This window comes from Lithobates pipiens, unplaced genomic scaffold, assembly GCF_037356315.1.
Source record: "Lithobates pipiens isolate NorthernLeopardFrog02 unplaced genomic scaffold, aLitPip1_a1.2 Scaffold_18, whole genome shotgun sequence".
NCBI lineage: Eukaryota > Metazoa > Chordata > Amphibia > Anura > Ranidae > Lithobates > Lithobates pipiens.
This window is the reverse complement of record NW_027507758.1, coordinates 555,589,257-555,615,909: the sequence shown is the minus strand read 5'-3', so window position 1 is coordinate 555,615,909 and position 26,653 is coordinate 555,589,257. Positions and strand designations below refer to the sequence as shown.

The window sequence follows — 26,653 nt, the reverse complement described above, 5'->3', positions numbered from 1 at the left end:
GATGGTGTGTTCTATGTCATCCACTGAAATAGGAGCATTTAGGGTCTCTAATTGGGTGGGTGAAATAGTAGGTAGTTTCATTTTCTCTAAGAAGGATCGGGCTAGATTTTCGTCTATTGGGTCGGGGGCATACAAGGCCGTGTAGTATTGTAGCATGGTTTTGTGTATGTGCAGAGAAGTGGAGTGGGTGGTCCCCATATGATCACGTAATGAGGTGACATGAGTCGGTCGGGTCGTGCCCATGCAGAGCCTGGAGAGGAGTTTACTGGCCTTATTTCCAAATTTATGGAGAGTGGCGTCTAATTGTGCTTTTTTGGAGAGTTCAAGGGTGTCTGTCCAAGTATCGAAGGCAGACTTGGCTGCTAACCATTCTTCTTTGTCAGCAGGTGAGACTGAGGTAGTGAGGGTTTGTTGTGCACGATGTAGTCCATCACTAGCTAGTTTAAATTTCAACAGGGCGTTCCTTTTGAAAGAGGTGGCATAGCATATGATCCGATCCCTAAGGTACGCTTTACCAGCATCCTAAAGGAGATCATCTGCTTGAGGGGCAGTGGAGAATTCTGCCGATGAGTGTTCCATGTATTTACGGAAATCAGCGTTGTTATGAAGGAAGGAGGGAAAGCGCCAAAGATTGGGTTGGGGGGAGATCTAACTTGTCCAGCATGAGAGATATTTGGGCATGGTCAGAGATGGCCAAGTCCCCGATCTCTGAGTCAGAGACTAGAGGGATAAGGTTATTGGACCCCCAAAAAATTGTTGATCCTAGGATCTTGTGGAGGTTAGAGTAAAATGTGAAGTCCCTGTCTACCGGATGTGTTAAACGCCAAAGGTCTGCAAGATGTAGAGAATCCATAGTGGAGGCAAACAGAGTGGGAGTGGATGGAGCATGTACCGGTGCGTGGTATTTAGGGGAGGACCTATCCTCTGATGGATGCAGTATCATTAAAGTCTCCCCCGACTAAGTGGGGAAGATGAGGGGTGGTAAGAAGCCATGAGTAGAGTTTGCAATAAACATTTTTAGTGGGATTAATAGGGGCGTAGATGTTGGAAATTACCAGTTCTTTGAAGCCTATTTTAACGTGGGCTGAAACAAAGCGCCCTTGGTCATCTGTGTGCGTTGAGAGGATTGTACAAGGAAGGTTCTTGTGGATCAGGAGGAGGACACCAGCTTTCTGTCCAACTGATTCTGCTCCTAGAGCCCCATACACACTATCAGTTTTTCTGCTGAGTTTTTCCTTCAGATTTACCAAAACCATATAATATGAGGTCAAACCTTAGAAGTTTCAATTTTTTTTTTCAGTTTTTTGGTGGAAATGAGAGGTTGGGAGATGGGTTACCTGTAGCAGGGCCATATCAGTTTTAAGCCTTTTAAGGTGGCGAAGGATCTTCATTCTCTTGTTAGGAGAATGAAGAACCTTCACGTTCCAAGAGACTACCTTAAGAATGTAAAATGAAGTGGAATTACATGCAAAGAACTTGTAACTTTAACGGTATATGCTAGAGACAGGAGAAGTACAGCTTCACCAAGGGAAGATAAGGAATGTCTGTCAAATGAGCCCTTAAGTGGGTGGTAGTTAGAGATGCATAGAGGAGGACCAGAGAGAAGGGAGGTAAGGAGGGGAGGGGGAAGACACGGCAGAATAAACCAAATAAATAAATCACATATTCGATTAAACTTCTCTTTTTTCTGCACAAGTTCACTGCAATGTGGCTCCCCATGCAGGACCCGGGGCGCACAGGGAGTGAGGAGCCAGGAATATTACACAACGAGACCATGGAGGAGGGCAGTAAAACAAGAGATAGCATAAAAGGGATGCAAAGCTGTCTAACTAGAAGCAGCGAACTTGAGTACAAAACAATTGAAGAACATGTAAAAATTAAAAGACAAAAAAAAAAAAAAAAAGGAACAAAAGAAAGACCCTGAAGTTCTAGTCAGGGATCAGTGGCAGGAGATGAACAATGGTGACCGTAGAAAAGATCATTTGCTATGAGTAGAGCATCAAAGTCAACAAGAACAAAACAAGTCATACGACCTGAGATAGATGAGCAGACGGACCAGAGTGGTAGAGAGGTCTTCAGTGCAGGAAGTTGTGGTTGCGGTGGTCCGGTGCTGAGGGCCGAAAGCGTTTGGGAGTCTTTACGTGGCCTTCTCTGTTCCAGAGAGTGGAGGCCGGAAGCAGACTTGGAAGGCGTGTGAGGGTGTGCGTCTGCCCGAAGAGATTGAATGAAGGACCTAGGGGTCCTGGAAGGATAGTTGATCCCTTTTGGTGACTTCAGATGGAGAATTGCATGGAACGACAAATTTTATCTGTGGCTTGAAGAGTTCAGAGCAGATCGGTTGAAAAGCTTTCCTCTTTTTAGAAACTTCAATCGAGTAGTCGGCAAAGATTAAAATTTTTACCCCATTTATTTGAAGAGATGGAGATTGATGGAATTTCTGGAGAATGAGGGCCTTGTCAGCATAGTTGAGATACTTGGCAATGATGGGACAGGGAGATTTGCATTCTGCATTGAACGAACCCATGCAGTGTGCACGTTCCACTGTGAAAAGGCCTGAAGACCCATGGCCTCCGGTATACGTTTTGAGCAAAATTCAGAGAGAGCTGCAGGGGGAAGCGACTCAGGGACACCTACAAATCTCAAATTGCTCCATCTGGATCTATTTTCTAAATCGTTCTGTTTTTGAATGATGTACTGATTATTAGTTTTGTTCTGCGACTGTTCCGTGGCTTGTGCTTGATATAATTCATCTTCTACCTCTGATAAGCAGTGTTCCACATCATTTAACCTAGTAGTATGTTCACTTAGTTGGGCTTTGATCTGCTTCATGCCTGCATTAACAGCTTTTTCCACCGAGGCTGCAATCGTGGGGGTGAGGAGGGCTGCCACCGCATGTGGTCTGCGTGGCTATCGTCTCTGGGAGGGGTAGAGACACAGTTCCCTGGTGTGGTTGGGGGGGGGGGGTAGGTAAATGAGCTGGCCCCATGGAGGAGCTGGTGGAGGAGGCGGTTTTGCTGTGGAGGAGCCTCAGGCTTACCTCCATGTCCGCCGTGTGCGTGTCCACTGCAGCGTGCGGGTAGGCCAAGTCGGGGGGCTCGATTTGCGGCCTGTCCGGAGGGGCGGCGATGTACGACCGGCACAGTTTTTTTTTTTTTTGAGAAAACAGTTAGTCAATCTGGTACAGGGGAGTAAGGGGGACACCCGATGAAGACAGGAAGGCAAAAGGGGCCGCTCAGGCCGAATTTACAGGCCGTTGAGGAGTCCAGGTGCAGGAGCTGTGTTGAGGCGCAGCTACCTCATGCAGTGCCAAAACCGGAAGTGAGCTTACATTCTAAAAAGGAGGGGGTGGTGGTACAAAAGGTAATAGATGCAGGGAATGATTTGATGGGGGTGGCTCGGGGACAATTGTTAGGTGGATGTGAGATAGGCTTCCCTGAATAAGTGAGTTTTCAGGGCTCTCTTAAAAAGGAGGACAGGTTAGGGGCTGATCAGATATACTGGAGCAGGGAGTTCCAGAGGATGGGAGAGGCTCTGGAGAAGTCCTGAAGGTGAGCATGAGAGGAGGTAACAAGGGAGCTAGAGAGCAGGAGGTCCTGGGAGGCGTGGAGGGGTCGATTTGGGCAATATCTGCATGTGAGCTTGGTGATATAGCTGGGGTTGATGTTGTGGACCTTGTATGTTGTGGTTAGCATTTTGAATTTTATAAGGTGGAGTAGGGGATATATATACTAGTGTATGTCCAGTCTAGCGCATTCAGTTCGAATTGAAAGAGTCCCGTCAGTTTTCTGAGCAGTGTGATCTAGCTCAGGTGCAAATTCTGGCCCATTGACTTCTATGGTAACACTTCTGATATGCACATTTCATTCAGTTGTGAACAGTAAAAAATCCTGACATGATCCCGATACTGATGCAAACACGCTGAACAACTACTTTGCCAAGTGAAAATAGAGCTTCAATTCACACGGCACATGTGTGAACCCAGCTTTACCAATTCCTGCACCCCTTTGTTCTCTTGCATGTACATCCCCCTTGGACATAAGTGAAAACTGAAGCATCATGGGAGTAGAAGGGAGCTATACTTGGATGGCAAACAACGTTTTTGTTTGCCAGTGTCCAATTCCTGCTAAATGCATTACCCAATTTTAGTGATTCTACAGATCCTGTGTCCCTTAAAGTGGTTATAAACCCTTACAACACGCTTTGACCTACAGGTAAGCCTAGATTAAGGCTTACCTGTAGCTCCAAGAAATATCTCCTAAACCTACGCGGTTTAGGAGATATTTGCCGAAAGACAGGCACCGCTGTCTACGGCGCATGCGCTGTAGACAGCGGTGTGCAGGCGCACTGAGCGTGCCGCGGTCAATGGCGATATCCCGCGTGTGGCGGTTCCCGTGCACATGCGCGGGAGTGACGTCATTGTGGCTGCGGCGAGACCCACCGAAAAGATGGATGCGCCGGACTACAGGGGGACAGCGGTGACTTCACTGGCTCCTGTGTCAGGTAAGTGACACATAATGGGCTACTATGCGATGCTTAGTAGTCCATTATGCTTAACCTTTGCAGGGAATGAAAGGAAGTAAACTCATCAGGGTTTACTTCCTCTTTAATGAATGATTAGTAATTGTAAAAACACTTTAATATGGATAGAATGGGTTCACTTCAAGTAACTTGTGCAAGCTTACATTGTACCATACATTTTTTTTACAAAACTTCAGACAGGCATTGCATAACCTGATAACTTTTTGTAAATAGTGAAGTATGTAAAAGGAATTGAATTGTGAAAGACCCTTTAATGCTACAGTACAAAGGTTAAAAACAAATTAAAAAAATCTCACCCAAGGCAGACAGTGCTTAAAGCCAAACAAATGTCTTGAAAACCTTATGACAGGAGGCATCCCAGCCACTCTTCACCCAGCGTATGCTCACAGAGTGCTGAGATCAAGTATGTTTCTGTAGTACAAGGATTCAAAGTCATGTATCAGTTATCACTGATAAGAACCCTGCGTTACAAAAACAAAAAATGAAAGAAGGAAGAAGAAGAAATGTCAAATAAACGCCAATCACTACCGTCAAACATGAGGGAGGGCGGATGAAAGTTTAAGTCGGAGAGCAAGCCACAAACATTACAAGCAGAGATGCGCCATGCTTGGTATGAAACGTTGCCTTCACATCCAACCAAGCTGCTCTTAAAAGGACAACGCCAATTAAGGGTGAAAATAATCTGAACTGCTAATACAATCAAGACAAGCCAGACAGACAATCCAATTTACTTTACAGCGAACCTGTGATTGCCGCATGCAAAGCAAAACACGGTTCAATCTTCTGTGAGAGAATAATGTAGGCTGCCATTGCCGATTTCTTCTTTTGTGAATGCTAGTTTCCTGGCTCCCATGCTGATGTTTTGACTTCAGTACTGACTAAGTAGTTGACCTTCAGCGAGTGTAAGGAATTCTGACACTCCTTTAGGCTGGGTTCACACTGCTGCGGCTACGAGAACCGGATGTGATTCGCATCGCACTGCAGTGCAAATCACATCCGATCTCTGTGCGATGCGAGTTCAGCCATACAGATAGTATACAGATAGTATGGCTGAATTCGCATCGCACCCGCCGCAAACTCGCACAGGACCCTTTTTTTGGTCCGCAGCAGAATCGGATCGCATGGGTGTTCACACCATGCATTCCGATTCCTGTCCGAGTTTGCAGATCGCACTGTGATATGCAAACTGATCTGGGGGTGTCATTAACATTTCACTGACACTCCCAGCAGTTCGCATAGGGCAGTGTGAACTGCTGCCGGGAGGCATGCCATGCGGGAACCCGCAGCGGATTTGCGGCGTTCCTGCATCGATGCAGTGTGAACTGCCGCCGGGAGGCATGCCATGCGGGAACCCGCCGCGGATTTGAGGCGTTCCTGCATCGATGCAGTGTGAACCCAGCCTTAGGCCCGGTTCACACTGATGAGACATAGGATCTAACTTGTTAGACTCCAAGTCCGATGACACATGAAATTCAACGTTCCCTATGACAGCCATCTTAACTGATACTGCACAAGTGTGTCCGACTTTAGAAAAGGTCCCTGCACTACTTTTGCTGATTTTCTATTTGTTTTAAAAATTATAAGTTCCCTTTCTGGGGCATGTTACACCCATATTTATGGAGTAACATGCTCCAGACCTGCACCCCCAACCCCCCCCCCCCCTTCTCTTTGACAGTGGACAGTGGATCCTCTCCCTGCACCCGCTGTCATTGTTTGAAAACAGTACGGCTGTGCAAGGCTCCAACAATACAGCAGCATCATTCATTCACAGGAATCTGTGAATAAGAAAACTACAAGTCCTGTATTCCACTGCAGAGGAGGGACTTGCAGCTTGCATGGGCCACAAACATACTTATTAGCGTGCTCATAGTCTATTCACGCTTCCTCCAGTGATGTCAAATGGGAAGTGATGATGAGGAAGTTGTCAGATCTGAGACATGTTTAGGTGTAGTATTTGGGGGTTTTTTTTTGATGGCTCAGAACCCCTGCTCATTATTTTCCTGGCTTATTAGTACCCCCACTCAGCAGATCTCCAGCTTGTCAGTTTCCCGCCCTCAGTAAATCCATGTTTTTGCAGCTCCTTAACAGCTCACGCTGCTGCTGCTGACGTGCCAGGAATTATAGCCCCTGTTGTGCTTTCAAGTAAATTAGGCCATGCTGCAATGGTTGTCCAGGAATTAGGGGGTTAATGCAAGTGATGAGAAGGCGATGCAACGCCTCCTCATTGTCTATTGCTGCCACAAAAGCGATCCAAAAGAGTATCATGCTTCAGACAACAAAGGCCATAGATTTCTATGGGGGCTTTGAGATGCTGGAAAAGGAGGATGAAAGAACATGGCGTATATATTCTGAAGCAAAGAAAAATCAATAGCGTATACAGGACTGTAAAGAAAGGGGTTTTATTTAGGGAGAGCTGCTTTGATTGGCATTCAGAGTGCTTCCAAAATTATGGTCAAATGCCACATTTTAAAGCAAGTGAGGCCTTAATCATTTCAAAAAAGGTGAACCCCCCCCCCCCCCCTAAAAAACACCTACAGAATATAATCAAATGATTGCAGTGCTCAGTGAAATATATGTGAATTATAATTAGTGTCCACAAATAATCAGATAAACAATAATTAAAAATTTGACTTTTCCCACCAAGGTGTCACAGTCTATTGTGTGAACCTCACTAGTAGGATTTTAATGAAATCATGTGTAATTCAAGTGTCCATCTCAGACCTTAACCATGCAATTGGAAAGCACCCAACGTGTCAATCCTTCACCGTATAGCAGTGGTCTCCAAACTGTGGCCCGGGGGCCAGATGCTGCCCTTTGCTTGCCTTTATTTCAGCCCTTGATGCACTATTCCATCCACTGACACCAACAATGGGGCCTAAATCCTGTTGCTGACACCAACAATGCAGCACTATTCCTCCCACTGACACCAACGATGGGGCAGAATTCCTTCTATTGACACAAATGATGAGGCACTATTCCTCCAACTGATACCAGCAATGGGGCACTATTCCTCCCACTGATATCAATGATGGGCCACTAGTCCTCCAAGTGACACCAAGGATAGGGCATTGTTTTAGCCCAATGTCCCTAGTCCGGTCCTCTTAAATCTGAAAGACGCTAAACTGGCCCTTTATTTTAAAAGTTTGGAGACCTCTGCCGTATAGTAAAAATGAAAAATAAAACTGAACCAAAAAGAACCGCGCTCTCTAAATACACGCACCTCCCACGTGATACCAGTATCCCAACCAGGGAACCGTGTATGTAAAAGAATATAAAAAATAATAAATAAATACAGTGCAAAGTGATTAAACAATCATAATAAACATGACTACCACTCGCCCATAGTTACAATTGTGAATTGAATATGAACTTAGATACATGTATATAAACTGCTGTTCCAAAAGTTAATAAAAGAACCTAAATACACATGTAAATGAATAATCAAAAGTGTCCTTAATAACAGTGGAGTGTGTCCATTATATGATAGTCCTCAAAACAGATCCAACTTATGAAGTCAATTATTATCAAATGCCAAACACCACGTGTTGATTATAGTGTCCAGAAAATAATTCCTTGCTTCATATTCCCAAATCGTGAAAAAAAGCCACAGTGCACCACCACCAGAGGTCAAAAAATAATTTGCATATCAAAGGATCAGGCCAAGCTATATATACTCCTCAATCCTCCAAAGCTCCACCCTCCTTCAGGGTCATGGTTCAAAGGGGCTCCAGTTTGTATAAATTACCGAATCCACCATAAAGAAGGGAGAAAAAGGCGCTCCAATAGTGTAAAATTGCTTATTTAATAAAAATCAAAAACTAAAAGACGCACTTACAATCAATTTAATCTTTTAGTGTGTCTTTTAGTTTTTGAAATAATAGGCGGCACAAAAGTACCCCTACCATTTTACAAAGAAAGTGTGAAAACAAACACACACACACACACACACACACACACACACACACGCCCCCTCTGACGCAAGGGGAAAGCTGCGCTTCCCCAGTGATATACGGGTGACCTCGCCCCCCTCTGATGTAAACGCAGGTTTCCGTTACGGTCTTTGCTAGTTCTGGTAACCTGGGAGTCCCCAAGAAATTAACCTTAACCACTTGTCGCCCACCATATGGCAATGTGACTTTGTCAGTTGCTGCGCTATCCTGACTGGACGTCATATGACGTCACCAGGATGTCAAGCCGCTGACACAACGCAACTCCGATCTAGGTAAAGAGTCTCTGACAGACTCTTTACCACGGGATCAGCTTTCGCTCACTCGTGTCAGACGCGAGTAGAGGAGAGCCGACCAGCTGCTCTTCTGAGGGGGGGGGGGGGGTCTGTGCTGTTTGATTATCAGAGCAGCCCCCACCACCAGGAATGCCCACCACCAGGTATGCCAATCAGTGCCCACAATGGATGCCAGTGCCCATAATGGGCATCACTGATTGGCAGGCATTGTTTGGCATCCATCAGTACCATCCATTACTGTACATCAGTGCCCATCCACGCCACCTATGTGTACCCATCAGTGCCACCTCATCGGCGCCCATCAGTGCAGCCCCATGAGTGAAGGAGAAAACGTATTTACAAAGTTTTATTTTATTTTTTTCCGGTTACAAAAAGTTTTTTTTTTTTCAAAGTTTTTTTTATTTGTTTAGCAGAAAATAAAAATCCCAGAGGTGATCAAATACCACCAAAAGAAAGCTATTTGTGGGAGCAAAATGATAAAAATGTAGTTTGGGTACAGTGTAGCATGATTGCGCAATTGTCAAAGTGCGACAGCGCTGAAAGCTGAAAATTGGTCTGGGCAGGAAGGTGTATACATGCCCTGTATTGAAGTGGTTAAAGTAATGCAATGCCATAGCGCAAAAAAATGGCCTGGTCATGAAGGGGGTAAATCTTCCGGGAGGTCAAGTGGTTAATCATTTATAAGATTAATTGTGGACATTAAATTACAACTCATGTATATTTTACTGATCGTTGCAATCATTTGTTTATATCATATAAAATGTTTATCTTATTGGTATACATTAATTTTAAAATTTATTAAAAACACACGTGGCTGGTATATATTTAACCCCCAATAAAATGATATCGATCACACAAAAGAAAACACCAACTTGATAATAAGACTCTCATGGACAGGGTAGGCTCAGTATAAAGCTGGAACTAAATGTAAATGTGCTTTGCCAGAAAGAACATTATAGACGTCCAGCACAATCACAGTGATGTCTGCTTTGCATTCACATAGAACAAAACCCCAGCTGTACAGCTGAACAGCAGAAAAGCTTTGAAAACAGCATGGGGAGCCGGGGCTGCGTGCTGGACCTCTTCAGCTCCTGGTGTCACAAGCATTCTCAACAGAGAAAAAAATAAATAATAATAAATTATATATATATATATATATATATATATATATATATATATATAAATATAAAAATCAATAACGTATAAGTATGTATCTATTTACTATAATAAAATTAGACGGGGAGGATTGTAATAGTCATCCTCCTCTCGTCTTTTCACAGAATGCCTGCTATGTTGTACAAAGAATACACTTTGTGAATGGATGCGGTGGAGAGTGAGCAGCCCATTATCATCACTAGAATAAGAACTGTAATTGTTTATGCCAGAAGCTTGGCATTTACAATAGTAGAGTTGAATATATACAGCAAGGAAAATAACTAAGTATTGACCATGTCACCATTTTTCTAGGTATCTATTTCTAAATGTGCTATTGACATGACAACCTATGCCATCCATACAAAGAAACCAAAAACAAATACGTTCAGAAATTAAGTTGTGTGTAATAAAATGGAATGACACAGGGAAAGGCTTCATTTATGCACACTGGACGTTTTTACAGCCGCTCCTAGGGGCTTCAGGCTTTTTTTTTTTTTACAGCTTAAAAATGCCCCTCTATGTTATTCTACATGTCCATGCACATATAGGCTTTCAGGAGCTGTAAGTGGTATAGAAGTTTTCAAGCTGCAAAAAAAAATACCATGGCCAGGGTGTCCTGGAGCAGCAGCATTACAGCTGTAAAAACGTCCGATGCAGCTAAATGCGCGTGAACGCTGTATACAGCGTTAAACCGCGTCAAGCATTTTTAAGCTGCAGTAGTTGGATTTGGGAGTGGAAAATAGAAACGGTCAGAGAAACGCTGCTAACGCAGTTAAACGTGCATTAACGCCAATGCAAAACGATTCAATTGCGTTTTTCACAGCCGCTTTTTCCTGATGTCGTTACTGGCTTTGCAGCCCCTTTTTATTTAAACGGCCCATGTGCATGAGGCCAGAACCTCTGGAGGACTGGCAGATCATGACCATGACATTATCTAAGTCGGGGGGGGGGGGGGGGGGGGGGGTCAGCGACCTGTAGATCGTGATCTACCAGTAGATTGCGGACAGGAGACTGATAGATCGCAGTCTGGGCTTGCTGACCCCCCATCCCAGAGCATCAAACAGAGTGCAATGCAAAAGGGACTACTTGAAAAGTTGGAGATGTAATAGGGAGCAAGAGCCGCAAAAGGCCAATTCCTCCTCTGTAGTGCCAGCTCCTGTCCCATGCCGAGTGATACCAACTGCATGTCACCCCTTATCACGGTTAGTGGTTTCTAGAATGGTGCCAACAGCAGGAAAGAAGAGATCTTCAGGTCAGTGTGGTGCCATACACTGGGCATAATAGTATAGGGCTGCTTTAACACTGATGCGTGCAGTTTACCCACACCACCGATGTAGTGCAGTGAACCTGCAGCTTTCCTGCGTGTTTACTTCACTTAACCATAGACCTCCATTATATCCTGCGGGTTTGGTGCACTTTCAGAAAGTGCACCACACCTGCAGGATATAATAATAGAAGTCTATGGCAAAGTGCAGGTAACCCAGGAAATTTACAAATGCACTGCACTGCATCCACAGTGCAGGTAAACCGCAGCACATCAGTATGAAAGCAGCCTTATAGTGTGCTCAGAAAAGTAAGGGTTCATTTACATTTGCAGTCTGAGGGGTGGTAAAACCCCATAGATAAGATGTGTTTTTACCGACCCCCTTGAGCTGCAGTGGCCAGGGGTACATACAAAGCAATAATTATACACCCTGTCATGGATGGTGGGTGTAGCACCCTGCAACCTTGCGCAGAACAGCAAACAAGGGGTTAAAGCAGGCAGCACTGTGTTGTTTTCTCACCACTTGCTTTAACCCCTTGGACCCCACAGAAGCATGCAGTTGCGCGGCGCTTGCAGAGTTAAATCAGGTGTATGGAGGTGACAATGTGCCCCGTGATATTTACGCCCTCCCATGTATTTCAGTTAGATCTGCCTACCCCTGATCTAAGTGCTCCAAGAATGGAAAGTGCCTACACGATTTTGTATAGATGGTATTACATACATACTGGCTAGGCTTGCAGGTTTTATCCCTGCATACCCGTTAATATTGTTTGAGGATGCTCACAGGTGGGAACGATGACACATATCTGGTGGTCTTGCCTGAAGGTGTGCAGACTTTGGGTCAGGGTTTATGCCCTTTGTGCATTTCATACCGGCCTCAAACTGAATCCATACGAGGCCCTTCTCTGCAAACCAATTGAAGAATTACTTCAAAACAGGATGCCAATTGGCATTACACCTATTTAATGCAAAGAAATTGTAAAGGGCTTGGAAAACCCCAATTCTTAGTTTTGAAGCTGTCAAAAACCAAATGAACCACATTATGGTCAAAGAAAAACAGCCATGCTGTCAGACACTCATGGGAAATTTCTCCGGGCGTGGTAACCCTGGATTGCCCAGCCGTCTCGGTTTAATATCGCTTCTCTTCTCCTCCCCCTTTATTTTTAGTACGGAGGTGAACCTTAAGGCTGCTTTCACACTGCAGCGGGAGCGGCGTCGGCGGTAAAGTGCCGCTATTTTTAGTGGCGCTTTACCGTCGTTTTAGCGGCGGTGTTTTAACCCCCCCGCTAGCGGCCGAAAAGGGGTTCAACCCGCCCGCAAAGCGCCGCTGCAGCGGCGCTTTGCCGGCGGTATTGCCGCGGTGTCCCATTGATTTCAATGGGTAGGAGCGGTTTAGGAGCGGTGAATACACCGCTCCTTCACCGCTGCAAAGATGCGGCTAGCAGGACTTTTTTCACCGTCCTGCCAGCGCATCGCTCCAGTGTGAAAGCCCTCCGGCTTTCACACTGGAGTTAAAGGGGCCGGTTTTTTTCAGGCGTTACACAGGCGCTATTTTTAGCGCTGTAACGCCTGAATACCGCCCCAGTGTGAAAGCAGCCTAACCTTTTTTCACTGCCGTTTGTTTTTTTTTTGTTTTGGTTTTTTTTACACAAAAGTCATTTTAGCCCCAAAGATGTAAAACCCCCAAACGTGATATATTTTCTGAAAGAAGACACCCTAGAGAATAAAATATGTCAGGCAATATTACCGCAAAGGTTTACCACAAGAAACGTCTGAAAAAAAAAAAAAAAAAAAAAAAAGGGGGGGGGGGGGGGAACCACACGAGTAAACCCCTTACATTTTTGTAAATATTTTATTATATCTTTTCATGTGACAACTCTGAAGAAATGACACTTTGCTACAACGTAAAGTAGTGAGTGTACAGCTTTTATAAGACCCCTTTCACACCGGAGGCGTTTTTTCAGGCGCTACAACGCTAAAAATAGCGCCTGAAAAAAGCAGCTCCATTCACCCCCCTCTAGCGGCCGAAAAGGAGTTAAATCCACCCACAATTCAATGGGGAGGAGCAATGAGTTCCCTCAGGCTTTCACACTGGAGTGAATGGAGCAGATTTTAGGGCGGTTTGCAATCGCTATTTTTAAACGCTATAGCGTTAATGAAATACCTTTTATTTAACCCCCTTATTAACCACTAGCTAAAGCGGAGGTGCATCTGAAAAAAAAGTCAGCAGTTACAAATAGTGTAGCTACTGACTTTAAATATAAGGAAACTTACCTGTGCAGGGATCCCACTATGTCGGCACCCCTAGCTGATTCGTCTGCCGGCTTTGGGTGCCGGTGCTGGCATTGCAAGTAAGGGAAACCGGCATTGAAGCCTTCAGGCGCACAAAGTTCCCAGAAGGCAGCAGGGGGAAGAAGGAGGGGGCTGAATATGTCGTAGACCGCAGCGCGGCAATCTTACTTGGAAGTGGGAATGGGTACCTGTCACAACCGGTTACCCGCTCCCCCCCCCAAAAAAAGTGTCAAATATGACAGGGGGGGGGGGGGGTACGATGTAGAGCTCCGCTTTAACCCTATTCAGCCCTAATTAATTATTTTCTTCCCTTGATCTGGTAATTATATATAATATACACACACACACACGATAAAAAGTCTACACACCCCGGTTAAAAATGTCAGGTTTCTGTAATGTAAAAATAAATAATATAATCAGACAAAGATACGTCATTTTTTTTTTTTTTCGACCTTTAAATGTGACCTATAAACTGTACAACTCAGTTGAACAACCAACTGAAATTTTTTTATTTTATTTTTTTTGGTGGGAGGGAAGTAAAAATAAAAAAAATAAATGTTGCATAAGCGTGTACAACCTCAAACTAACACTTTGTTGAAGCCCCTTTCTATTTTATTACAGCACTCTGTCTTTTTGGGTACGAGTCTGTCAGCATGGCAACTCTTGACTTGGCAATATTTGCCCACTCTTCTTTGCAAAAACACTCCAAATCTGTCAGATTGCGAAGGCGTCTCCTGTGCACAGCCCACTTAAGATCACCCCACAGATTTAGATATATTTTATAAAATAAATAAATGGGGGAAGAGGACAAATCAATCCCCCTCCCCCCAATTTTGTAGACGCTATGACTTTTGCGCAAACCAATCAATATATGCTTTTTGGGATTTTTTTGACCAAAAATATATAGAAGAATACATGTCAGCCTAAACTGAAGAAAAAAAAAAAAAAAAAAAAAAGGGGAGGATCTTTATTATAGCAAAAAGTAATCAATTTTTATTAACATTTTTTATTTGGGTACAACATCGCATGACCGCACAATTGTCAAAGTGCGATAGCGCTGAAAGCTGAAAATTGGTCTGGGCAGGAAGGGGGGTGAAAATGCCCTGTATGGAAGTGGTTAATTCTAAACACAGCTACAACCCCAGTTATAAGAGGGTGTGCACACTTATGCAATCATATTTTAGTTTTTTTCTTTTACTTCCCCCCTCTAAAAGATTTCAGTTTGTTTTTCAATTGAGTTGTACAGTTTATTGGGCCACATTAAAAAGGTGGAAAAAGTTCTGAAATGATTTATATGTGTTTCATTTTTTTTTACATCACAGAAATCTGACATTTTAACAGGGGTATGTAGACTTTTTATATCCACTGTATAATACAGTTGTGTGAAAAATTATTTGTCCCCTTTCTGATTTTTTATTATTTTGCATATTTGTCACACCTAAATGACTCAGATCAAACACATTATTACACAAAGATAACCCGAGTAAATACAAAATTACGTTTTTAAATGATGGTTTCATTTATTAAGGCAAAAAAGCTGTCCAAACCGGCCTGGCTTTATGTGAAAAAGTAATTGCCCCCTAAACCTAATAACTGGTTGTGCCACCCTTGGTGGCAACAACTGCAATTAAGCATTTGTGATAACTGGCAATGAGTCTTTCACATCGCTGTGGAGCAATTTTGGTCAACTCTTCTTTGCGCAATTGTTTTAAAATCAGCCACATTGGAGAGTATTCCTGCGTGAACAGTCTGTGTAAGGTCATGATACAGCCTCTCAATTGGATTTAAAGTGGAGGTTTACACAAAAATTGAAAAACCAGCTTTTCTACGCCTCTTCCAGTCCCTCGCACACACACGGGTCCCAGGAGATAGTGGGGACCAGTTAAGACGCGCAGCGCGACTCGCACATGCACAGTAGGGAACTGGGACGTGAAGCCGCGACGCTTCACTTCCAGATTCCCTCACCAAGGATGCCAGCGGCAGCTGCCGAGAGATTGATCGGCTTCGGCATCACTGGACCCTGGGACAGGTAAGTGTCCATTTATTAAAAGTCAGCAGCTGCAGTTTTTGTTGCTGCTGGCTTTTAATATTATATTTATATATATATATATAGATATTTTATTTATTTTTTTTCGGGGTGCTCCTCCTTTTTAAGTCTGGGCTTTAACTAGGCCACTCCAAAACCTAAATTTTGCTTTGTGTGAACCATTTGGAGGCGTACTTGTTGTGTTTCAGATAAATTTCCTGCTGCATAACCCAAGTGCACTTGAGGTCACAAACTGGATGGCCGGACATTCTCCTTTACGATTTTTTGGTAGAGCTCAGAATTCACGGTTTCATTAATTATAAGTCATCCAGGTCCTGAAGCTGCTCTTATTATGAAATGCTGTATTTGTTTTATGCCAGATGTAACAGGAAGCACGCCTTCCAAAAAGCAACATTTTTGTCTCATCAGTCCACAGAATATTTGCCTAAAAGTCTTGGGGATAATCAAGCTATTTTTTGGTAAATGTAAGATGAACCTTTCTGGTCAGCACTGGCTTTGGCCTTGGAACTCTCCCATGGATGACATTTTTTCCCAGTCTCTTTCTAATGCCATGTACACACGACCGGACTTCTTGACAGCAAAGGTCCGACGGAACGAGTCCGTCGGACAATTCGATCTTGTGTGGGCTCCATCAGACCTTTGCTTGCCAAAAATCTGGCAGACTTTAGAAACAGAACAGAACAGAACTCTGCCGGACCGAGAAATCCATTTGTGTGTATGCTAGTCCGACGGACAGAAACCGACGCTAGGGCAGTTATTGGCTACAGGCTATCGACTTCCTTATTCTAGTCCAGTCGTACGTCATCACGTTCGAATACGTCAGACTTTGGTGTGATTGTGTGTGGCCAAGTCCGTTCATTTGGGAATGTCCGTTGAAACTCCACCGAAATTCAGTCAGAAAGACCGTTGGACCTAGTCCCTCGAAAAGTCCGGTCATGTGTATGTGGCATTATTGTTGAATCATCAACACTGATCTTACCTGAGGCAAGGGAGGTCTGCAGTTCTTTTAGATGTTGTTCTGGATTCTTTTATGACCTCCTGGATGAGTCGTCGTTGTGCTCTTGAAGTCATTTTGGTTGGCCGGCCACTCCTGGGAATGTTCACCACTGTTCCAAGTTTTCTCCATTTGTGGACAATGGCTCTCACTGTGGTTCGCTGATGTCCCAGAGACTTAAAAATGGCTTTGTAATCCTTTTCAGACTGATACATATCAGTTACTTTGTTTCTCGTCTGTTATTGAATTTCTTTATATGACAGCATGTGTTGCTTTTTGAGATCTTTTAGCGTGCTTCACTTTGTCAGACAGCTTCTAGTTAAATGATTTCTTGATTCAACAGGTCTGGCAGTAATTAGGCCTGGGTGTGGAAAGTGAAATTTAACTCAGCTTTCCAAAAAAATTATGGTTAATCAGTTCATTCATGATTCAGCATGGTTGGGGGCAATTAATTTCCTTTTTACATAGGGCCAGGCAGGTTTGAACAGCTTTTTTCCCTTAATAAATTAAATAATTTAAAAACTGCATCTTGGATTTACTTGGGTTATTTTTTTTAAATAATAAAAATGTTATTTTATTAATTTGGGTGCTTGATTGTGATAGGTCATCTCCGCTGTTTTTGAAGCGCAGCTGGAACACACCACAGCGTTTCCATGCACATGGATTTCTAATCTGCAAGAATGTGCTAAATAGATCTGGATCCACTCTGGTGTGTGTGCCCTGGAGGTCGGTTAAACGTTGGGAACAACACTGGGATTGTGCACAACTCCTGCTGGATATATCCATATGCGCTTTATGACTACCTGTAATAAGGATCATGAAAGTCTGGTGAGTAGGATGTGTGACAGGTGATGGTGGCGGAAGATATTTCAGTCAAATTTACCTACTGTCTAGCAGGGATTTGAAGATTGTGTACACCATCTGAAGAAATTGATATATTGTTTTGAATATTCACTATTTGCACTACTGAACATATTTGGTGTTTGGACTTTGTATCATCATGTTGGTGCTCAGATGAAATCACTTTAGCATGTTTGCACTTTATTAGGGAAGGAGCGCGGTTTAATCAACTTAGTACTGATTTTTACGTATCCATTTTCTTTTTTACAAAGTGCTGCTCCTTACTGACTTTCACTTGTTTAATTATTTTAGTTGCACTAATTATCTTTCCACTTTGCGCTGGTTCTGGGGTTTTTAACCCCTCATTCACATTAATATTAAAATCTGTTTGATGATCTGAATCATTTAAAGCGGAGGTCCACCCTAAGGTGGAGCTTCCGCTCATTGGAACCCTCCCCCCCTCCGGCACCACAATTGGCACCTTTCAGGGGGGAGGGGGGTGCAGGTACCTGTACAGTACAGGTATCTGCACACACTTCTGGCGTAGATTCTGCAGAAGCTACGCCCCTTTCCGAAGGTCCCCCGCTGTCTGCTGGGAAACACACAGATCCCAGAGACAGCAGGGACCATCCTTATTGCGCAGCGTGACTCACACATGCGCAGTAGGGAACCGGGAAATGAAGACGCAAGGCTCCACTTCCTGATTCCCATACCCAAGATGGCGGCAGCAGCACCCGAGAGACGATCGAGAGATCGGCTTCGGGTGCCGACATCGCGGGCGCGCTGGGCGGGTAAGTGTCATTATTTTAAAAGTCAGCAGCTGCAGTATTTGTAGCTGCTGGCTTTAAAAAAAATAAAAAAAAACGTCAGACTCCCGCTTTAAGTGTGATAAATATGCAACATAAAAAAATGAAAAGAAAAAAAAAAATGTGTAGGCTTGAAAAATGCCTATAAGTTGGAAACAACTTTGCCGCAATTTGCACCAATAACACAATTTTACTGTCATCTTAACCCAGACAAAATATAGAATAAATTGTATACTGTTTTTAATACAGTAAAATATTTTTTTTCTGTTTTGACTGAAGGAAAAAATAAATAAATAAAAAAAAAGTAACCCCTCTTTTTAAGCCGGGTTCACAAATATGCAGCCGCACGTTCATGCCTGGGGTCCAGTGTGTGTCTGTTCACCAGTTCAGGTGCGATTCAGGACCACATTTTTGACTGAATTCGCACCTGAACTGGACCTAGACACGCACAGCACCCTTTTGCAATCTGCCCAGGACTTGTGTGAACCAGGTCCAATGAGAGCAGTTCACACTCGCTTGTCATGCAAATTGGATTCAGTAAAATCTGCATCCAAAACACATGTGAACCCAACCTTAGTTTTTTTTTTGTCTGTAGATTACTTAGAAAATCAAATCATTTTTGAAAGACAATAAAACCAAAAGCCCAGCCCATTCTGCAAAAGTCAGAATTCACAAAGAATGCCTAAGGAGCTCTTTAGAATTCCATCACACCTAATGAGGACAAATGTTGGTGAGAGCCACAGATTCCTGTTGTAGATTAGTGGAGCTCCCCAGTGCAGCACCTGTCAGAGTGACTCCCTCCAATCATGTATGTCATTGTGTAATGACAAAAGGTATTGCTTAATAAAAAGGCCACTAGAGGAAATGTAAAACATGCCCTGGCCCATAATGAGCACACAAGTAAAGAGCTGAAGTGGTTAAGAAAAGGGGAAGTCTGTGGTATGCCAGTACTATAATGTGGTTGTACCTTTGATCATGGCACAATTCAGCAACCCTTGACAGCATGTCACAAGATCCATTTAATAAAGGAAGCTGTACTGTACTAGATGGACTTGTGTCTTTTTTCAACTTGAACATGTACTGTACAATTGTATAAATGAAATATTTCACAGCATTAGATTTATTTTATTTATTTCAGGTACTTGTATAGTGCCGACCATTTACATATACATTGCTCAGTCCCTACCCTCAAGGAGCTTAAAAATCGAAGGTCCCTAACTCACATTCATACATATACATAATACAGCCAATTTAGACAGGATAATTAACCAGAGGAAACCCACGCATGCACTGGAAGAACATGCAAACTCCAGGTAGGTAGTGTCATGGTCAGGATTCTAACCAGCGACCCTTTCCTGCCTGGTGGAAGTGTGTATAAAGGCCCGTACACACGGTCGGACTTTTTGACAACAAACATGCAAATGAGCTGTTTTGGAGCAACATCCGACTGTGTGTACGCTCCATCGGACAAACTTTTTCTGTTTTCATCGGACTTTTGTTGGCTGTGCGAACGGACAAACTTTCTGGCAACAAAAGTCCGATGGAGCAAAGTCCGACCGTGTGTATGCAAAAGCATCGGACTTTTGTACAAGGTACAAACACGCATGCTCAGAACCAATGCAAAAGATCAGACTACAATACAGAAGTTCACCAAAGGTGGCGCTGGAGTCATTGAACGTCCTCTTTTGAAGCAGCGTCAGTACGTTGTGACGTCATTATGTTCGTGTTTGTTGTCAAAAAGTCCGACCGTGTGTATGCAATACAAACTTGTGGATCACGCCCTTTGTACAAAAGTCCACGGAAAAGTTTGTACAAAGTCCGACCGTGTGTATGGGGCTTTAGATAACTCAATTTACAGCTCAGTCACTTGGCTCGAAGTATCAGATACATACCTTCAACATCTAGCACTTACCAACATTTTAAAAATATATAAAATTACAGGGATCCTATGCTGATGAATCGGTATGCCACACAAGCAATCTGGTCTCACAGGACCATACACAGAAGATTATGTCTTCTAGGTAGGTTCACATAATGGTCTTAAATTATATAAAACCCAATTTTAATAAATGCGTGCCTGCTTTAACCACTTGCCAATAGCGCTATAGCCGAATGACAGCTACAGTGTGGACGGCCAGTTCTGGGGGGCCATTGTATGAGGTCCTTCCGTGATCACGCCTGCCACGTCCCCACAAACCCACCAGGTCCTTTTTTTTAAAAAATTTAAAAAAAATTCATTTTTTTTATTGTATTTAATTTAACCAGTGAACCCACCAAAAAAGGCTACTTCACCACTTTCCCCCAATGGGGTGCTCCTGCAGTAAAATACTAGGCTATTGTTCTCACCCTACATGGTGCTCCCAGAAAGATCTGCAGGCTGCTGTGCTAACATACAGCATGTATGCACTCACAGACCATGTCCTGGTATTTGCAATGATGGTGTGCACACATGTACTGGAAGACGCATGTCACAGACACTGAGGTGTGCACAACAATTATGAAAACCCATAGGGCTCTTTCACACATGCAGACCGTTTAGGTCCGCCTGTCAGTTATTCAGGTGGACCTGAATTGACGCTCCATGTACCTCTATGGAGCAACGGATGTCAGCAGTGACATGTGCGCTGACATCCAATCCACGAAATCCAGACGGATGGAAACCCCTATTTTCCTATCTGTCTGGCGGATTGGATGAAAAAAAAAAAAAGACAGGTGGTCCGTTTTCATCCAATCCCCCATAGAGGAGAGCGTGGCTCTGACTGGTCTGTCCCTGCACAGTGTGTGGAGATAGACTTGTCATCCACCGGCTCAGCGGGGATCCCAATAGAGCAATCCCCGCCAAGCAAGCGCCAAGCCAAGCAAGCGGAGTCCATCAAAACGGACAGCCCTGTGTGAAAGGGGCCATAGGGTCTCTGTCATAAAAGACCTACCTGTCAACGATTTAAAAGAAAATGAATACAAGTTTTTTAGTTTTTTTTTTCCAGGCTTTTAATTCCCTATTTTCTGCTGCTGATTCTGCCATTAACCCACATACTGTACTGTATCTACAGAAGATCACCATTGCCACTCTATGATAGGACATGACTACAGAACCAGAGAGGTGAACTGGACAGGGCTGATAACCCTGCTTGAGATAACAGCACAAAGAACTTGTGAGTGCTCAGGATAAACAGGTAATTTTGTGCAATGTTCAAATTACTTTTAACCCCTTGGAGCCAGCACCTCCTGGCTCTTTAAGGGATTTAGGATCATGTGACCGCCTTGATTGGCTTTCCGTTAGCTGCCGGTAACTATACCAGGAGTGCGCAGAGCAACTGTATTAGCACTAATGCACAGCTACTCGCCAAGGCCCATATTTGAATGTGGCCGGTGCCAAGAGGTTAAAAGAGAAATATGGACTTTACAGAAAAAAAAAAATCATTTAGGCTAGGTTCACACTTAGGCCGGGTTCACACCGCTGCGATGCGGGAACGCCGCAAATCCGCACCCCCAGATCCGTCCGCATATCGCAGTGCGATCTGCCGACTCGCACAGGAATCGGATCGCATGGTGTGAACACCCATGCGATCCAATTCTGTTGCGGACCAAAAAAAGGGTCCCGTGCGAGTTTGCTGCGGGAGCGATGCGAATTCAGCCATACTATCTGTATGGCTGAACTCGCATTGCTACGGAGATCGGATGTGATTTGCGGTGCGAATCACATCCGGATCTCCCCCCGCAGCAGTGTGAACCCAGCCTTAATGTGCAAGTGGCTCACATCTGAATCAGACCTGAATTTTTCCCTAAATTCAGGCCTGAAAAACTGGTGTGAACCCAGCCTCATACTCACCTAGGTAGATGCAGCTTGGATCCAATGCTGCATCTGTCCCACCAGCTCTGCACTGAGAACTGAGCGATCAAACACAGCCGATTGCTCAGTTCTCAGCATCTTGTAAGCAGACAGCCATGACTATCAGTTACCGTTTCTCTGCTCTCTCCTCCATTGCTCATTGGAGTGCTGGGCTGTGGAAGGGGAGGGAGCTGCTGGATCATCTTCCCTGCGGATTACCGAGTGCCTAAAGCAGCTGCCTGTCCAGGCACCTGGGTGAACCCTGACACTAAAGTCAGAATCCCTCCAGACTGGACCAGCTGCGTGACATCAGCCGGCTGTCGGCTCAGTCTGGGTCACAGGAGTGCAGAACGAACTGCACTCCTAAGAACTTCAGTACTGGAGGAATACAGCCAAAGGGGCTTTGGCCTTATTTCTCCTTTAATGGTATATTTACAGACCAAAAGGGAGCAAATAATAAACATTTATATACTTTATTACTGGATCAGCTGTAAGGTCGCAGTCCTGACCTGGTCAGGAAGGGGGTAAATCTTCTGTAGGTCAAGTGGTTAATTACTGGATCAGCTGTAAGGTCAGAGCCACATATGCACGTTACGTTTATGCGTGTTTATTCTACAGGACAGCACAGGAAAGCTTGGTCACTTGAGGGGACTGCCCTATGCGCAGCAAAGTGTTTGTAATGTGCAGTTTGCTGTGTGACAAAACGGACGTTCCCAGCCACGTTAGGGGTGCTATTAACAATTCATGACACTGCAAGCACCCTGTGCATTTTTTTGCAAGTTCCAGCAACACATGTGGAGACCTGCATTTCTACGTGTGTGTGCCCACGTAATGGGATCTGAGAGCTCATTTCACACCAGGTGTATTGAGCTACTTTAATCAGCATGGATCAACGCAAGAGCACATAGAAAACAGCCGATCTCTAAGTATCCTGCTCACACAATGCATTACTCAGAACCTCCAAACACTAAATAGATAGAGATTGATATATATATATATATATATATATATATATATATCAATATCAATCTCAATCAATCACACACACTATTTCCCCAATTTTTTGTATAATGTGAAAGATGATGGTATGCAAGTAAATAGATACCCAACATGTCACGCTTTGAAATTGCTCACTCATAGAACGGTGTCAAACTTCGGTACTTAAAAATCTCCATAGGCTACGCTTTATAAAATTATACAGGTTACCAGTTAGAGTCTTGTGCTAGAATTATTGCTCTCGCTCTAACGTTTGTGGCACGATCTCATGTGTGGTTCAATCACTATTTACAAATGCGGATGCACAATACGTTTTAACACCACATCACACTTCCCTTATACAATGCTCACCAGCAGTTACAGGTTATACAGAGCGTAATGCACACCAGCTGGTGTAAAGAGGCCCTAAGGCTCCATTCACACCAATGCGTTTTTTCATGCTTTTTGCAGAAACGCAGGACTTTTTTTTTTTTTTTTCCCCTTTTAACATGGGTTCTTATGGAACACATTTGCATCAATTAATTTTTGTACCTCTACGTGTTTTGTAAAGGGTCTGGGACTTTTTTCTAAACGCAAAACGCTGCTTTTTTTGGTTCAATAGACTTCAATGGCGACGCTTCAGAAAAGCATGTAGTGCATTTGACACACTTTGCATTATTTATTCAGCCCAACAACAAATTGGCCAAACAAAGATAAAAAACACATGCCCAAAAATGCAAAACGCACTGCAGAAACGCTCAAAAGCAACCTGCATAGGTGTGAATGGAGCCTAAGGGTCCAGTCATACATGTATGAAGCGTAAAGAGCAGGCCTGTTTTCATGTCCAGAGCAGCATGACTGCAGCCTGTGGAGACAGAGTGGCTGTATAAACGTACAAGCTTATCTGAGATTGGTAGGTGTGCAGAGACTGGCACATGGCCCTGAACACAGTGTGCATCTGAGGGGCTACATACCCATCCCACTTGGTTGCCACCTCATGCCGTTAAACCCGAACACATTAATTACACAGGTTCTGTGGCTGAATAAGGTGGCAATTAACCACTTTCAGACCGGACCATTTTGCTGGTAAATGACCAGAGGTCTTTTTACACTTTGGCACTGCGCTGCTTTAACTGGTAATTGCGCGGTCATGCAATGTTGTACCCAAACAAAATTTGCGTCCTTTTCTTCCCACAAATAGAGCTTTCTTTTGATGGTATTTGATTGCCTCTGCGATTTTTATTTTTTTGCGATATAAACGTAAAAAGACCGCAAATTTTGAAAAAAATGATATTTTCTACTTTTTGTTATTAGAAAAATCCAATAAACTCAATTTTAGTCATACATTTAGGCCAAAATGTATTCAGCCACATGTCTTTGGTAAAAAAAAAGTCAATAATTGTATATTTATTGGTTTGCGCAAAAGTTGTCACATCTACAAACTAAGGTACGTTTTCTGGAATTTACGCAGCTTTTAGTTTACGACTGCCTATCTCATTTCTTGAGGTGCTAAAATGGCAGGGCAGTACAAAACCCCCCCAAATGACCCCATTTTGGAAAGTAGACCCCCTAAGGAAATTGATAAGAGGCATGTTGAGCCCATTGAATATTTTATTTTTTTGCCTCAAGCGATTGAATAATGACAAAAAAAATAATTTTATTTTTTTTTTACACAAAGTTGTCACTAAATGATATATTGCTCACACATGCTATGGGCGTATGTGAAATGACACCCCAAAATAAATTCTGCTGCTTCTCCTGAGTACGGGGATACCACATATGTGGGACTTTTTGGGAGCCTAGCCGCGTACGGGGCCCCGAAAACCAAGCACCGCCTTCAGGCTTTCTAAGGGCGTAAATTTTTGAGTTCACTTCTCACTACCTATTACAGTTTTGAAGGCCATAAAATGCCAAGATGGCACAAAACCCCCACAAATGACCCCATTTTAGAAAGTAGACACCCCAAGCTATTTGCTGAGAGGCATGTTGAGTCCATGGAATATTTTATATTTTGCCACAAGTTGCGGGAAAATTACAAACTTTTTTTTTTTTTTTTTTTTTTTCACAAAGTTGTCACTAAATGATATATTGTTCACGCATGCCATGGGCATATGTGAAATGACACCCCAAAATAAATTCTGCTGCTTCTCCTGAGTACGGGGATACCACATATGTGGGACTTTTTGGGAGCCTAGCCGCGTACGGGGCCCCGAAAACCAAGCACCGCCTTCAGGCTTTCTAAGGGCGTTACAGTTTTGAAGGCCATAAAATGCCAAGATGGCACAAACCCCCCCCCCCCAAATGACCCCATTTTGGAAAGTAGACACCCCTAAATTTAGGGGTACACTAGTGAGACTAGGTAATAAATGGCGGGTGCCCTGAAACTATAAAAAAATAACTAACCAACCAGCGTCACCTGTAACAGTTATATGGTGATCACTGGTGAAAGGGTTAACTAGGGGGCAATCAGGGGGCTTTATGCGGTAGTATATGGGGGTCCCTGGCGCTATAAAAAGCTGCGGCGAACCTAAATACCTACCTGCCTAACTAGCGTCACCTGTGACACTAATACGGCGATCAGAAAAATGATCGCTTATTAGGCTGGGTTCACACTGGAGCGATGCGGAAACGCCGCGAATCCGCGGCGGGTTCCCGCATCGCATGCCTCCCGGCGGCAGTTCACACTGCCCTATGCGAACTGCTGGGAGTGTCAGTGAAATGTTACTGACACCCCCAGATCAGTTCGCATATCGCAGTGCGATCTGCAAACTCGGATCGCATGGTGTGAACACCCATGCGATCCGATTCTGCTGCGGGCCAAAAAAAGGGTCCCGTGCGAATTTGCGGCGGGTGCGGCGAATGGCTGAACTCGAATCGCACAGAGATCGGATGTGATTTGCACTGCAGTGCGGTGCGAATCACATTCGTTCTCATAAACCGCTGCAATGTGAACCCAGCCTTAGTGACACTGGCGACGTGGGGTGATCACGGGGTTAAACCTTTATTGGGGGGGTTAGGGGGGTACATTAGAACTAAAGGGGGCTAACTCTAACTGCCCTAACAGTTATTACAGTCACAAATGACACCAATGCAAAAAAAAAAAAAAAAAATGACATTGGTGTCACTGTGACTGGGGGGCAGGGGTAATTGGGGGGGTGTGAGTGTGCCTGGCATGTTCTACTGTGTGTGTAGAGTGTTGGTGCAACTCACCGATCCGCTCTCCTCCGTGTCGGAACGAAAAATACCGACACGGAGGAGAGAATACATCACTTCCTCTCCTGTGTTTACATTACAGGAGAGGAAGTGATGTCACGGGGGATTTCTATTCGTCGGGAGCGATCGCGAGGGGGTGGCCATGAATGAATGGCCGCCCCCTCGTCCCGGATCGCTCCCGGACGAAAACCGACCGCCGCAGGCACCGGGCGGGGGCCCGATCGGGCCCCCGACCCGCGGGAGGCAAGGGACGTACATGTAAGCCCTTATGCCTGCCCATGCCATTCTGCCGACGTACATCGGCGTGCGGCGGTCGGCAACTGGTTAAACCCACTTGGTGATTTATCTGCATTTAATTAGCCTCAGAACCTGTGTAATTCAAAGCTGTTCGGGTTAAAAGGGATGAGGTGACAACTCTAGTATATACAGACCACCTTCACGCTGCTCCAGACACAA

The 26,653-nt window shown here is 44.1% G+C and overlaps 1 protein-coding gene across 3 annotated transcripts in view; it reads right to left on the bottom strand.

Annotated features, from left to right (window-relative positions):
- PLA2G7 (phospholipase A2 group VII) overlaps window positions 1–26,653 on the bottom strand; it is a 102,415-nt gene that overhangs the window by 55,968 nt on the left and 19,794 nt on the right. The window contains exon 1 of one of the 3 annotated variants that reach the window (XM_077488927.1): window positions 4,836–5,000. The exons of the other annotated variants lie outside the window; for them this stretch is intronic. Coding sequence (XP_077345053.1) covers window positions 4,836–4,895 — 60 coding nt within the window. The 5' untranslated portion in view covers window positions 4,896–5,000. Of the gene's footprint in view, window positions 1–4,835; window positions 5,001–26,653 lie in introns of those variants that run through there. 3 annotated transcript variants of the gene reach the window in all.